The sequence below is a fragment of the Pseudopipra pipra genome, chromosome 24 (assembly GCF_036250125.1).
Source record: "Pseudopipra pipra isolate bDixPip1 chromosome 24, bDixPip1.hap1, whole genome shotgun sequence".
Classification (NCBI taxonomy): Eukaryota; Metazoa; Chordata; class Aves; order Passeriformes; family Pipridae; genus Pseudopipra; species Pseudopipra pipra.
The window spans coordinates 1,105,238-1,119,787 of record NC_087572.1 but is presented as its reverse complement, the minus strand read 5'-3'; the positions used below and the strand labels follow the sequence as shown (position 1 = coordinate 1,119,787).

Genomic DNA, 14,550 nt, shown 5'->3' with positions numbered 1-14,550 from the left:
GGGGGAGAAACAAATTCAGTCACACCTCCAGAGCCAGAGGCATCAGGTTTGTACAGTGTCAAGTCCTTGAAACACGGCAAAAGCTATTTAAGGAACAGTTTCACCAAGTAAAATTCTTTTTACTTCACCACCACGAGTGCACGGGCTTTTTTGTATGATAAGGCTCAAAAAGTTACTTACAGATGTAAAAATACAAACATCACTTAACAATTCAAATGTGCCAAATTCTCTTCAACACAGAGATTTACTGGCTTAACACCGTGTGTGTCTGCAGCAGAGACTAAACTGATTTCATTCACCCAGTGCCAAGGTAAGCTTTGCTGGATTTGAGAAACTGAAGCACTCTTCAAAAAGAGAACAAAAAAGTTGGCAGTAAGAGGACAACTCCAGCGAGCAGACTGACATCAAAGTGCACTGGGAGCTCATGTATGAGCCTATAAAATAATATATTTAACTGCCTCATTTCAGCACTCAAAGGAAAACAGCTTATTTTATTGTGTGGGTCTAAAGAGGTACTTTTACAGGTAACAGTTTGTAACTCCCAGACACTTCCCACTGGCATCACATCCCACCTTTTCCTTCTCCCCTGGCAAGCATGTTGTGTCTTTACACAGAGGATAAGCATTATCATGGACCCCATCTCCCCTCACCTTCCCAAAGACAGTTTATTCCAGATAAGAAATGGGGGAAAACCCCGCCCTCAAAAAACCAAACAAACCCCCAAACTGTCGGCCTGGCCTTGTTGACAGAGCACAGGTATCCTGAGAAGGTATCCCAGCACTTGGGCACTTTCAAGTCAAACTCTCCCTCAAGCCAGACAATTGCCCCAGGCAGCCTCAGCAACCACACTCACCTGGGGCACGTCACCGTCGCCAGCCCTCGACCCGGTCACATTATTGCTCTTGGCAGGGAACGGGCTTTGGGGGTTCTGCTTTCTTGGATTCTCCCCATTTTTCAGCAACTCTTGCTTCTGATTTTCTTTCTCAGAAGCAGCTCTGGCTGCCACTAAGTGCCTCAGCACCTGATCCTTCAAGCGCTCCGCTTCGCTCCGGCGGCTGCGGGATTTGCCGCCCGGTGCTCCGGCTGCAGCCTCGTGGCTGGAGCTCACTGCTGGATCCCTGCTCAGGAATTCCACCCTGCCACCTGCCAGGCTCCGCTTCTGGAGTGATCTCCGCAGTCTTTCCTTGTCCCAGTCCAACCACGTGTGAAACAAGGTCTTCGCGTCACCTTCCATCCGAAGGTCTGCCGAGCGCTCTGTGCTCTTTGATTTCTTTAAAAACACCACAGCAGAGTCCGACAGGTTGGTCCTGTTGGGCTGGCACGTGCCAGGCACGGTGCAGTTCACCTGGATGCACATGTTTTCCAAGAACCAAAAGGCATCACAGGTGGGGCGCTGGCAGCAGGCGGCCTGGCAGGACTGCAGGGTGTGGAACCCTTCCAGGAGCTGCAGGTGGTGATCTGCCCACGATCTCAAACGGCCACCAAGCAGGATCTTCCCTGGCTCACACTTAGATCTGTTCCACTTTGCTTCTGGGAAATGGAGGGAAAGACAAACACACAATTCTCAGTCCTTTAAAGCAGTGGACAATGGATTCTCATCACTCGTGCCAAGGGGAATTTAGGGCACTGGAGTAACGTGGTAAAGAGGGTACAGGAGAGGAAATGGGGCTTCTCAACCTACATCTGGCCTCAGGATCCAGTAGTTACGTGAGGTTTTAAGCAACAATCTGCTGCTCCCACCTCAGGGACCACCACCCTTCCCAACAGCAATGGAGCTACAGCATCTACAACAGAAGTGAAGACAGAAACACTCCTGTCTCAGAGGAGACCGAGGCACAGGCTGAGCAGGCCGAGGTCACACAGCAAGTTCAGAGCCAGAAACTGAACCCAGAATCCCAAGTGCAGTTCCTCACTCTAACCAGCCTTGCCTCTCTGCCCAAAGCCTGCCTTGAAGGAGAACTCTGGAAACAGTGGCACAGGTTTGCTGCACAGTACAAAGGCATTTTTAACTCTTCCATCTGAGAATCTGCTTGTTTTGACTGAATTTGCTCCACTCGGGAAGTTGTTCCACCTTCTAGAACAGGGGTCTGCAAGGCATAGCCTCACCACCTGCTCCACCATAGTGTTTCTCATTACAAAACCCCAAACATCTGACATAATTTCTATTAAGAGTCAGGTTACTCCAGGCCTCAGCTCTGGAGTAAAGCAGCAACCGCTTTGCATACGGACTTTTTTTCGTGGCATGAAAATTCAGAGTGCTTGCAGGGATCAATGGATTAAAGGCTTCCAAAATTCAGAGCTCTGCAGATTAAGGACTCCCTAAAAATAGCCTAGTGACCTATGGGACTGTTACACTTGTGCTGTGTTCAGCATCCAAGGGATAATAGGTCACTGGAAGATTAGTTTACAAACCATGTGGCTGGACTGGGAGTAGTGCAGCTGGAGAATATTGCTCCAGATCTGGCTCCCTGCCTGTCAGGAACGGAGTTCTTGAACACAACACAAATGGGAAACTATTAAAATAAAAGTCCGAATTTAAATTGTAGTATCCTGATTGAGAATGCACTCAGCATCAGTAACCAAGTCATGGGGGAGCAGACAGGGAACCTCACACCTGAAATGTTGGACTGACAGTCCCTGGCAGCCCCGTGTCACAGGCACTGCCAGGGACACCCACCTGGCACCAACATGATGGGTCTGGAATCAGAAGGGAGTATGGAATGTGTGAACACACCAAACCCACGTGTATGTACACACACACTCTCTCCACACTTGGAGAAACAATAACAAATACAAGAATAACACCATTCCCCTTAATTTCAACAGGATCTTATCCACTCAGACTCAGTTTTGCCTAAAAACCTCACTTTCTGTTAAAGGTGAAGCACTGTCCCTAATATATCCTGTGCATAAGGGAAATGTGCTGCTTCCCACACCCCTAAAATCCCTCCTCCTCCTCAACCACTGCTCATCCATCTCTCCTCAGATGTCAGTCTTGGCTCACACTCAAATTAAGGCTTGATACAGAGTCAGTGAAATTCAGCAGCAGTTTCTGGTACCAGGCTTAGAACTGGAGCACACACAGAATGGGGCATATTTAAGAGAGAAATGTTCCCAGGGAAGATAGCCCTTGTGAGAAAATCACTACCTAACACAAGTGTTATATTTATTCCTCTAAAATGTAAGGCCTGAATCCCCATAAGCATCTCCTCAACGTGCCAGAGCCACGACTTAGCCCAGATGACACAACAGTACCACGCTGAGAGCATTCTGCTAAAACAAGATTTGAATAATATTTTGACCAGATTTCATTTCCAGAACTCTGCTAATGCCCAGCTGGGATGTGTTTATTTGAAATTAGCCAATATAGTTTCTGAATTGCTGTACACAGACAGCTTAAAACTCAAATAAGTCTCAGGAATGACTGAACTGAACAGACAACTCCCAACACGCCAGCCCAGCATTCCAGAAGTGCATTTTCCACAGAACTATACGGATTTTCACTTCTCATTTTCAAGTTTCATGGTCTTTGGTGGGCATCAAACATTCAGACAGCTCTAAGTGCCACGGCAGAAGGCAGAGCTCCTGAATCTACACTTGCACTTCATCTCTGGAGAGCAGGAATTTAATTTAATCTCTGAAAAGCAGAAATGTCCCCGAGGACGAGTTCCCCCCTAAGCCCAGCACCACACAAGTCACAAGACACACACACTGTGGGTGTGCTCAGTCACTTCTTCATATTGGTTTTGTCCTATCAGTGCAGAAAACACTGCTCTTCCCAGGAACTCAGGAGTTCCTGTCCCAGGCACGCAGCTCCCAGCCCAGCTGAACAGCAGGGGAATGGAACAGCTTCTATTAATAATCTCAGGTTCACAGACCTGCTCAGGCAGCTGATCCTGCCTGATATCAGATTAATGATTAAAGACTCGACTCTGTGGACTTTCTAAACCTGCCCCACGTCAGCCAGTTATGTCAACACAGCTCCCCTTGCGTAACTCCAGACGGCCCCGCTCCTTCCTAGGCAGCCAAAACTCCTCCTCAGCTCCAGACTTTGCTGCCTGAGCGACACAAGCAAGCCCAAAACAACAAAAACTCTGCAATGGAAAAAGTGTCCACATCAGGGCAACTGTGCCCATATAATTATGTTTATTCCAGCACACGCAGTGGCCCTTAATTTAACGGAACTTTCATTCATTTATGGGTTGGAGTTGATGATCTCAGAGGTGTTTTCCAACCTTAACGACTCTGTGATTCCTGGTGTTAACTCTCCCAAGCAGAACAGCTCTCAAACACACCAGCATGTTCTGAACACCCTCTAGGAGTGACACAGGAGCTCCAACTCTGAACTTCCAAGAAATTACTGAGGATAGGAAATGCACACAGGACAAGGTAACACACCATCCAAGCACACAGTGCTCAGAACCCTTTGCCAAGACCAGGAACACAAATATGTCTTTCCAGGTACTAAATAAGCTTATTAAGGTCACACAGCTCGTTAGCTTAATTAAATCTGCCACTGGGAACTGTCCAGGAAGGTCCAGTGAGACAACAGGGATGCTGCAACAGTCTGTAGAACACGTCCACATCACTGGGAAACAAAGCAAAATCCCCTTCCCAAACCAAACACCACACAACCCATTAGGAAAACCTCCATCCAAGCCACTAACTTGGTTATTTACTTGAGCAGGAGGTTGCTTACTCAAGTTTGAGCAGGAAATAAAAGAAACAAACACAACCATTGCCTGAAGGCAAATAAAGATTATTGACACACTGTGCCTGGGGAGAGAGTTAAACATCTGAGGGCCAAAAAACATTCCTGCCTTTCGAAATTGCTGTGAGTGTTCCTTAGAATGTTTTCCAGATAATGCTTTGTTCCATTTGCAAAAAAAAATAAGGTCAGGGAAAGCTCTCTCTGAGATACAGGCTACACTTTAGAGAGCTCACTTAGTAACTGGTAAGGGTGAGGTTTTGACTGGTTTTGGTTTAAACAAAAAAAAAAAAGGTTTTGTTTTTTTGTTTAAAAAATCAATTTAAAAAAAAATCAAAAAAACAAAGCTACAATGTTTATCAACAAACCATTTCACTTTCAGAATATTTTAAACGAGTGAGAGGGATAAATATCATAGAGAACCACATGCCCAGTCCCAGAGAGAACAGCAGACTCACCTGCTGAGGAGCACAAGGCACACAGGCAAGTGCACAGGCAGAACAGCTGCACAATTCCCAGCTCCCTCACAACTCTTCCCAGGCAGTGTCGTGACAGGAATCGGGTGCTGATGCTGGACTTGGCTTCCAACCTCTTCTCCATGGCCTCTGTGGGCAGCAGTGGGGTTCTAGAAACACAGAGGGCATGAAACACAAACCACCCCCTGGCAGCTGAAATGCTCCTTCACAGCTCCAGCAGTCTGTGGTGGAACAGGAACGTCTAATCTGCTGTGATTAGTCCAGCTGCTGCTAAGGAACTATCGATGTCTGATACCAAAGTGAAATCTGGGCTGGCCCAGCTCCCAGTGCTGAGTGCAGAGGGCCTGTCCCTTGTGACTTTCTGCCCCAGACCCCACTTTTCCATCTAATACCACAGTCCCCTGGATTGCACTGGGAAAGTTTCAGTTTCAAACACGCCCCAGGAATGGACAGAGCAGCAGCAGCAGCAGCACGAGGGTAACACAGACAAGCCCAGCTCATCTGCCCAGAGATGTCACCGAGTGTGGTGCTGCCCGGTGCCAGCCAGAAACAGGGACCCACAGCCCTGGTTTGCTTCTTATTTTGCTCCACAGGGCAGGGATCACCAATCGGCCTTTCTGATGCCAAAGGCTCTTTTACAGCCTCGGATGCTAATTAAACGTGTATCACCTCTTTGAGGTACCAAAACATTAATTGTACCATAGGTATTAAATATCACCTACTTTTAAAGAGTAACGGAGCACCATCAGGCACTAAGCTGGCACTAAACCTGCCAGCTCTGAAGAATCCAGAGGGAATACTGTTACAGGGAATGCTCTAACAGCGAACCAGACCCATCAGCGCTGCTCAAACACTCAGCGCTTGCTACACCGCCAGGAATCTCACTCGAACCGTCCTCAGCAGGGCAGGGACGGGCACGGGAGGGAAACTCCACGGGGAACCCGCGGCCGCTCCGCCAACAGGTCCCCGAGGAAACTTTCCGACCCCCTCCAGCCCCCGGTCCCGCACCCGCCCCGGAGCCCCCCTGGCCGGGCCCGGGCCCCGCGGGAGGCGGCAGCGGGAGGCTGGTACGTACCAGGGGCTCATGGCGAGGCGAGGCGGCTCCTCGGCGGCTCCTCAGGCGGGCGCCGGGCCCCGGGCGCGGCTCCAGCGCGGCGGGCCCGGGGGCAGCACGGCCTCCCGCCCCGCGGCCATGGCAGCGCCCGCGCACCCTCACCCGGAAGCTGAACCGCCACGGCAGCGCGGCTGGGCCCGGCCGTGCGCGGGCAGCGGAGGGGCAGTGCCGGGGCCGTGCAGCCGCCGGTGCCACCGCTCACTCCCCCGCCGCCCTCCCCGCCGGCCCCGGTGACACCGGGCGGGGCGGGCGCGGAGGCCGCGCAGCCACAGGTGATTTGCCCACAGTTCGGCGGCTTCGGGCACCCCCCAACAAGGAGGCCGGCGGTTGGCCGGCGGTGCGGGGGCGGCGCGCGGATTGGCTGGAGGGGCCGCACGCGACTGTGGGCGGGGCGCCGCCAGGGGAAGGGCAGGAGCCGGGAGGGGAAGGGCTGAGGGGAGGCTGCCGGGGTTTTACCCCATCCTCGTCCTTCAGCCGCTGCTTTCCAACCATGGCCTCGGACTCCGGGGACGGGCACGCCACGCTGAAGCGGTGCCTCGGTGTGCTCCGGGACGCGAGGAACGACAGCGAGCAGTTCGCGGCGCTGCTTCTGGTGAGGAACCGCGGCATCGCCTCGGCGGCGGGCAGAGGGGAGGCCCAGTCCCCCGCTGGACACCGGAGTGCCCGGGAGACGCGGGCGGATGGGGATTGGGAGATCTGAGCAAGCTGCGTCAGTGCCTTGGGATTCCCAGCAGCAAGGCGAGGGAGCCTGGCCTTGGCCTGGGTGTGCAGAGGGTGGGTCAGAGCTGCCACACTGGGACCCCCTGGCAAACCTCTGGATCAGGGCCTGGACCAAGTGCCCGCTCAGGGGGTGCTTTCCTGTTCGAATTAAAGCTGTTCAGGCCTCTGATTTGCCCGTCCAGTCCTGTAAATGTGCAAACCCTCCTGCTATCCTCACTCTCACCCCTGGTTTGCCTCGCAGGTGACCAAAGCGGTCAGAGCCGGGGAGGTGGACGCCAGGACCCGCCGGCAGATCTTCGATGCCATCGGATTCACGTTCCCGACCCGGCTGCTGATCTCGAGGCAGCCCCCGCCCGGCTGCCCCCCACACACCTTCCGCGCCCTCGGCCTCACGCTGCTCGCCTGCTTCTGCACCGACCCGGAGCTGGCTGGGCACTCCCAGGTCCTCAACAAAATCCCCACCTTCAACGAGATCCTGCTTTCCCCCTGCCCCCCCGACAGCACGTCCATGGTGGATGATGTGTACCAGTGCCTGAGCGCTGTCCTGGCCACAGCCAGGGGCCCCAGGGAGCTGGTGGCCAAAGGGACGGTGTCTGCCCTGTGCCAGGCCTACCTGAGCGGCGGGCACGGCTCATATCGTGCCCTGACGCTGCTCCTGGGGCTGTTGGCCGTAGCAGAGGCCAGGTGCTGGCAGAGGGACGCTCCACAGCTCCTGGCCGTGCTCAGCAAGCTCTCCGGTGACTTCCTCAGGGCTGAGGACATGACCAAGTTTGAGCTGTGTGAGGTTCTGCCTCACTTCATCCCCCTGTCAGCTCCGCTCACGCAGGACTCGCAGGGCTCCGAGTGCCTCCACAGGGTTTACAGAGGGCTGGCTGACATTTTGGGCAGCAAACTGAGCCAGTCGCAGCGGGACCCCGCGCTGAAGCTCGCAGCCGGCCTCGTGCAGGCCTGTGGGGCAGAGTGGATCCCAGCAGGGAGTGCTGGCAGCAAGTTCCTGGCCTTGCTGGTGAACCTGGCTTGTGTGGAGGTCCGCCTGACCCTGGAGGAGCCAGATCCCATGGAGCTGGAGGGCAAGAAAGAAGTGGTGACAGCCTGCTATGTCCTTATGGAGTTGGGGATCCAGGAGTGCCTGAGGGAAGAGAACCCACTGCTGGGCGAGGTGCAAAAAATGCAGCTCATGATGATTATGGAGGAGGCATTTGGAGCTGTAATATTCTACCTGAGACAGGTAATGCAGGGCTCTGAATGAAAAGCAGGTTTTGAGGGTGCCTCTTGGCCCACCGTGGCTTCCAGACCTGTGGTAGTTCGATGCACAGTGACCCTAAAGTGTCACTTTGCTTTCTTCATGCAGGTTAAACAGGAGGAGCTACAAGATCCTTTCATATTTGCCTCTGTTCGAGTCCTTGGAGCCTGGATGGCAGAGGAAACATCATCCCTCAAGCAGGAAATCTGTGAGCTCTTGCCCTTCCTTGTTCATTATGCCAGGAAGCTTTTCAAGGAGGGCAGCCCAGCTGTGAGCCTTCCCCAGGCAGAGCTGGGCAGCACCGAGGGCCCTGCCTTACCCCAGGATGCTCTGAGGTGAGTATTTTAAGCACAGAGCTGTTGCATTTTAGCACAGCCCTGTTCAAATATTTTTCTGTTTTCCATTCTCCCCTCAGTGCTGATTCCATGGGGGTTTTTCCCCCCTGGATGAATATAAATGCAGGGCTTAGACCCATTCTGCCTCATGCTTCCAATTTCTTTCCCCTTCCAGATTTCTGCTACCTGGTTTTTGCCATCTGACAGCAGAGGACAGGCCCCGGGCCATCCTGGTCTCCCAAGGGGCACCAGCACTGCTGTGTGAGTACTTCCTCCGTCAGTGGGAGGTTCTGAGCTCTGAGCCCACGGCCCCAGCACCCCTGACGAGCACTGAGATGAGCCTACAGACCTTGTGTGGGATTTTCCTCAACCTGGTGGTGACTGCTCCAGACCTGGTCAGGTAACAGAGCTGTGGGAAGGAACTGAGCTCTGAGGTTGGCAGTGGGAAGAAAAAGGAGGGTGCCTTGTGCAGTGTGCCCGAGGATCCATTAACATGCCATGCTGAAAAGGGATGTTCCTTTTTCAACCCCAGTTTCATCACATTTTTGGTGCTGCATTTAACCTTGACATTTTCGGGTGCCTCTGGCTGTGCTCAGGAAATGTCTCGGGGTTTGTTTTCTCTCTAGGCGAGACAAAACCTTTTCCTCCTTGATGGATGTGTTGCTGAAGTCTCTCCCACTTCTGCTGCCCCAGGAGCATCACCTGGTTCTGGCGGCGAACGTTGCCACTCTGGGGCTGATGCTGGCCAGGATCCTGGCAGGCTCAGCAGGTAAGAGGAGCTCCCACTGGCAAAGCCCACATTGCTCTGCACAGGTGGGTGGCCTGGAGAAAGAAAATAGAAGGGAAACTGGTCCAGTTTATCATTGGAAAAGTGACAAACCAAAAATCTGGGGGAGCAAGGAATATGCAGAACATTCAGCAGGTTGATGTGCTGGGATTAAGAGATTTCTAGGGCAGGAGGACGTTGTCCTGCTCTCCCTGGAAGCCCTGCTGCACACAGACCCACCACAGGGCCCCCCTTTGACTGAGCAAGTTTTATGTTGAGTTACTAATTCCCTTTTTCTCCCAGCCCTTCAGGAAACACAGTCCGCCAAGGAGTTTTTCGGAGCCGCCCTTCGGTTCCTCTCGCAGGCCCACACGGCCCAGGCAGATCCCGGCAGTGGCAGCCTGGCTGTGGCCGTGTCTCCTGCCTACACGAGTGCCTGGGATGACATCCGGGAGCTGTGGTTCCTGGGAATGCAGGCCCTGGGCGGCTGCATCCCGCTCTTCCCGTGGCTGCCGCCGGCCGTGCTCCGGGCGCGCTGGCTGGAAGGGCTCTCGGAGCTGCTGTCCCGGGTCTCTCCAGCCTCCCTGGACTTTGAGCTCATCACTGCCTTCCAGGGCGTGCTGGTGGAGCTGGCCAGAGCCAGTGAGCCCTGCAGGGATGTGATCCTGGCCCACCATGGCACGGAATGGGCCAACCTGTACGGAATGGCAGCTCTGGAACAGTGTCTGGAGCAGTGAGGAGCCACCAGCACCCTGGGTGGGAAATGAAGCCAGACACCTGCACAAAGTCTGTTCAGCACTTCTGTGCCAGGTGGGCACAAAGGAAACCATTTCACTGACCAAAACCAAAACTGGAGTCGTGCAGCAGAGCCTGGCAGGATTGGCACTGTCCACACCCTGGTGTGCAGAACTGCTGCTGCCTCAGAATGTTTCACCCCTGCTTGACCTGCTGTCAGGATTTCTCTGTAAAAACAGCCTGTTTTGTTATTAAAGATATTTTCTGTCGCTTTGTTTTTCAAACTCCTCAGTGCTGGGATTTCTTTCTGCCCAAGGCCCTGACAGGTTGCCTGCTGCTCCCATTAACATTGTCACAATTTTGTCACAGTAAACCCTTCAGGTTGTCACCTTATTTTCTGTGGGTCCTGCACATGTTAGTAACTTGGCACTACATATAGAACCCTACAAAAGCCAGAAATGGGAAAAGCTTCAATATTTACTAATAGTGAGAATAACTCCCTGTAACTTGAAGATGTGCTGCAGGGTGACCCCCACCACTCATATCCACCACTGATACCATCATCCCAAATTCACACCTAGAAAACCTTCCCAGCACCACTTGCTTTGCCTGTTTTGCCCCACAAAACACCTGCACAAAGCACATCCATGGGGATTTGTGTTTGCTCCCTCTCGCTGCCAGGATGGGATGTACAGGGGGAGTTTCCACTCTTGCAAGGTTAGGGGTTCAACCTGCAAAGGAGGTTCCACCCACCTTGGCTCTTTTTAGGGTGTGAAAGTAGAAATGAGTGAATTCCCCCTCACTCCCCACACATAAGGAATACTCTGTATTACGGAAGAGAAAGGCCATGGAGTAAATCACTTTGTGGCCTGGGCTGCCAGCTCCTGGGTACTCCGGAATCCCGAGGATAACCCCCAGAAGGAGCAGCCGGCCCGGGTGGCTGACACGGCTGGCTCCATCCGAGCGGAGCTCCCTGCTCCTACTTTTCCACCAGGTGTCAGCCGAGGAGTTCTCTGGGAGCTGCAGCCTCGCCGGGACCGGCTCTGCTGCCAGCCCAAGGCGTTGATCAAAACTCCTCCCGGGGCGCTGTGCAATCGCCTCATCAAGGGAAAATCAAGCGAGGAGCCGCCTAAACGGAGGGCTGGCTCTGGCTGTGTTCCTGCTTTACACCATGTTTTTGTCTCTGCTTTACCAGAGCAAGTGCCTCACACAGCTGGAGAGGAGGCTGTTGCTCAGGGAAAGTATCTTCCTCGTGTTTCCAGCTCAACCCTGACCAGTCAGCACAAGCTGGGACAAAGGCAGGTGCTCCCAGCAGAGCAGTGCGAGCCAAACAGGCAAATGAGCCTCCTGGCCTTGGAAAAGAGCAGAACTCTGCAGAGTGTGGGCTGGGAGAGGCTCCCCATCCTGCCAGGAACACAACCCTGCACCACAGGGAAACATCAGCATGTAGGAAGGGTCAGGAACACATTGCAGAGCCAGGAAAAAAAAGCACCCAAACCCTCAAATCCTTTACCTTCAAGTGTTCCTGGTCCTGTAGCTCTCCTGCCTCTGGTCAGGGTGTGTGGGCTTCCCATAAAGGACAGCACTCATTAGTGCTAATGAGAGATACAATCCGTGTCAGCAGGAGGGTGCTCTGCTCTCCCCAGTGTGGTGCTGGGCTCACTGCAGGCAGCTGGTCTGGCTTGGCCTGGATTCATCCCTGCTGGCAGAGGTTGGAGCTCCCACAACACTTGACCAGAAATCCAGCCTGGACCCACAGGACCCCATCCAACACCAGCACAGTCCTGACCTGGAGGCCTTTGGCTGCTGGATTTACTTCCCAGAGAGGCTACCTGGGAGCAAATCAAAAGCCCAGGGAAGTTCTCCAGCTTTATCCCTCCCCACATCCTGTGGAGGGGGGTTTGGCCACCAGCAGGTGCCTGGAGACGAGCCCCCGCCCCTCATTCTCACACTCTTCCATGCAAAGTCCCATCAGGCAGGACCATCCATGCCCTGCCAAAGCTGGAGCCTCCCAGAGACCCTGATGGCTCATCATATACTCCTGTCTTTGCATGACACAAGACACACTCCTCACAAGCTCCACCCAGATGACAGAGGAAGGGGTGAGACACCCTCCTTGCTCTGGGATGTTACTGGGCTGAGTGCCAGAGGAGCTCCTTGAGCAACACCAGCACCTTCCAAACCCATTCTCAGACAGAGCACCCCTAAAGGGCTGTTTTCTCTTCCCGAGGCCGGGCTCTGACAACTGTGAGCTCAGCACATTCAGGAGGGGAGGGCACTGAGCTGGTGGAGGCCTCTTGCCACGTGGGCACCTCCTTTGGCTCCGCGTGTGCCGCTTGCAGGCCCCGGCACGCCCGGGTGGCTCAGCCCACGCGAGGGAGATGGTGCCCTGGCAGCCTGGCAGAGGCTTCAAAGGCTGCAGGGTGTCCTCAGCCACCCCGAGCCCTGCAACCCCAACCGCAGGTTCTGCCGCTGGCACCCACGGGCACTGATCCTCCGGTGCCAGAGAGGTGGATGTGGCATCACCCAATGCCCCCTCTCTGCCAGGGATCCCAGCACAGAGTGGGATTGCAGCCAGTACACCCTGAGTAAGCTGTGCTTCATCTCCCAGTGCACTCCCAACACCAGGACGAGCTCTCCAGGAACAAGCTGATCCTTCACTGTGCTCTGACAAGATGGACAAGGCCCCAGAGGAGCAGGTTCACATTCTGTTTTGCTTTGATAGCTTAAATGTCATAACACCATTGCAAACCCAACCATGGCATATGTTAACTTACAGAGTTCATTAATCTCACCCCAAAAGCACCGGCAATAAAATTAAATATGTCGTAAGGTTGTTATTTGGCTGCTGCACTGCAGGAACCCAGCACAGCCCCCTCCCTCCTGCTGCAAGATGTAGCTGGATGGTGAGCGTGGAGGCCTGAGCAGAGAGGGGGGTGCCCTGTTCCCTGCCCACCCCTCAGCAGGGTCCTAGTCCTCCCCAGGGCCCTGCCTGGCTCTCCAGACCCATAGCAAGGAGATTCCTTCCCCACCTAGATTCCCGGGAAAGGGACTTGGGAATTGATAGGAGCAGTGTGCATTTCCCTGAGGTCTTGGTGGGAGCTGGGTTTCTGGAGAAGAACTGGTCCATCGTTGGCTGGGGAAGAGCTCTGCTCACACACTCCTGTCTCTGTGCTCCCACTGCTCTGCTCGGTTGGTATTTCTGTTGCTGACCCCCAGGAGCAGAGGTTGCTGCCTCAAGCCCCTCACATGCTCCTGGAAGTGCCAACACACACGTTGATCTCCTGGGAAGGAGCTCTGGGACCTTTGTTACAAAACCAGTTTTTCAGAGATTTCTGGCTTGGGTGCAAACGCAACGAGTGGTCCCTGGGTGGGGACCTGGCCCAGATCCACAGAAAATGCTCCCCACAGCAGGGGGGCAAGGGGGCAGCTCTCATGTTGAGGACCTCAGCAGGATCATGTCGCTGTCAGCAAACACAAAGGACCTTTGGAAGAGCAAAACACAAGCACAGCTGGATAAAGAGCAGGCAGTGGGGGGCCACGTTTGAGTGTCCTGTGCTCAGGTGACCCCAGCAACTGCTCTGGCCAGGCTGAACCAGTAGCAGAACCAGGCAGCTGCTGGGACATCCTGTGTGCAGCCCCCCCCAGTGTAACAGTCCTGGGCCCTGCCTGGGGCCTTGGAACAGCAGGTTAAAGTGAATAATTGTTTATTGTCACCACAGGTGGCTTAAGAGGTGCCTCCTGCCATGAGAGACCCAGGGGTTTGGTTTGCCCTCCTCACCAGGTGGGTGCTGTACAGAGGGGCTGGGGCAGGGAGGGACTTGGCCATCTTGCAAGTACTATTTGGGTGCTCTCAGGTCCCTGTCTCCTTCCTGGGCACCGCTGCCCTGGGCTGGGGAGGGCGAGACCCCCTGGCAGCCCTACAACCCCACAGCTCCCAGCTCCTCACCCCAGCCCACCGTGTCGCCACGAGCCCGGTTTGCCCAGCGTGTTCTGTGGGTGGCAGTGGGGCAGCTTTGCCTTTTGTTTTTCCTTCCCTTTGTCTGTGAGTGTTGCAGGTTTCCTCTGCTCTGTCTCATTCTTGGGTGGAAACATGATTTCCCTCTGAGCTGCTGCCAGGGACCATCCTCCTGCTCACCCACGGTCCCACAGAGGTCGGCTCACAGCCCTTCCCGCCTGGATTTTGCACAGTTTCACCTCTTTCAGATGAATAAAGACTCAGCATTATACGGACTAGACGAGTGAGGGATGTTAAGAATGAACTGGAACATAACTGCAAAATACAGCATATCCAATCCAATTTTTCCTAGCAAATGAAACGGATCTGGTGGAAAATAAATACAGAACTTCCAGGAGCAGCGTCCTTGAAGAGCATTTGAGGGGGATGAAGAGATTTGAATGGATCAACCCTCTACACCTCTGCACATCCCTCCTCCCTCCCTTAAATGCCATC

At 54.0% G+C, this 14,550-nt stretch overlaps 2 protein-coding genes across 4 annotated transcripts in view; one reads left to right on the top strand and one right to left on the bottom strand.

The window, feature by feature from the left end:
* Window positions 1-6,399, bottom strand: part of KIAA0319L (KIAA0319 like) — a 29,100-nt gene extending 22,701 nt beyond the window's left edge. For 2 of the 3 annotated variants that reach the window (XM_064635248.1, XM_064635250.1), the window contains exons 1-3: window positions 6,260-6,399; window positions 5,167-5,333; window positions 854-1,530 (exon numbers count right to left, since the gene is read on the bottom strand). In XM_064635248.1, coding sequence (XP_064491318.1) covers window positions 854-1,530; window positions 5,167-5,308 — 819 coding nt within the window. In that variant the 5' untranslated portion in view covers window positions 5,309-5,333; window positions 6,260-6,399. The remainder of the gene's footprint in view (window positions 1-853; window positions 1,531-5,166; window positions 5,334-6,259) is intronic. The other variant, XM_064635249.1, reaches the window with a different exon arrangement.
* A 286-nt stretch (window positions 6,400-6,685) lies between these two features.
* NCDN (neurochondrin) lies at window positions 6,686-10,381 on the top strand. Its single transcript, XM_064635252.1, has 6 exons — window positions 6,686-6,890; window positions 7,260-8,246; window positions 8,370-8,596; window positions 8,772-8,996; window positions 9,223-9,365; window positions 9,666-10,381. The coding sequence occupies exons 1-6, from the start codon at window positions 6,789-6,791 to the stop codon at window positions 10,097-10,099; spliced, it is 2,118 nt and encodes a 705-aa protein (XP_064491322.1). The 5' UTR covers window positions 6,686-6,788; the 3' UTR covers window positions 10,100-10,381.
* Window positions 10,382-14,550: the final 4,169 nt, after the last annotated feature.

Bases quoted from the DNA above. Each gene is read 5' to 3' on its own strand.
- NCDN (XM_064635252.1), top strand. From the start codon at position 6,789: ATGGCCTCGGACTCCGGGGACGGGCACGCCACGCTGAAGCGGTGCCTC. The intron at 8,247-8,369 runs GTAATGCAGGGC...TTCTTCATGCAG, and splicing joins TAATATTCTACCTGAGACAG to GTTAAACAGGAGGAGCTACA. The intron at 8,997-9,222 runs GTAACAGAGCTG...TTTTCTCTCTAG, and splicing joins ACTGCTCCAGACCTGGTCAG to GCGAGACAAAACCTTTTCCT.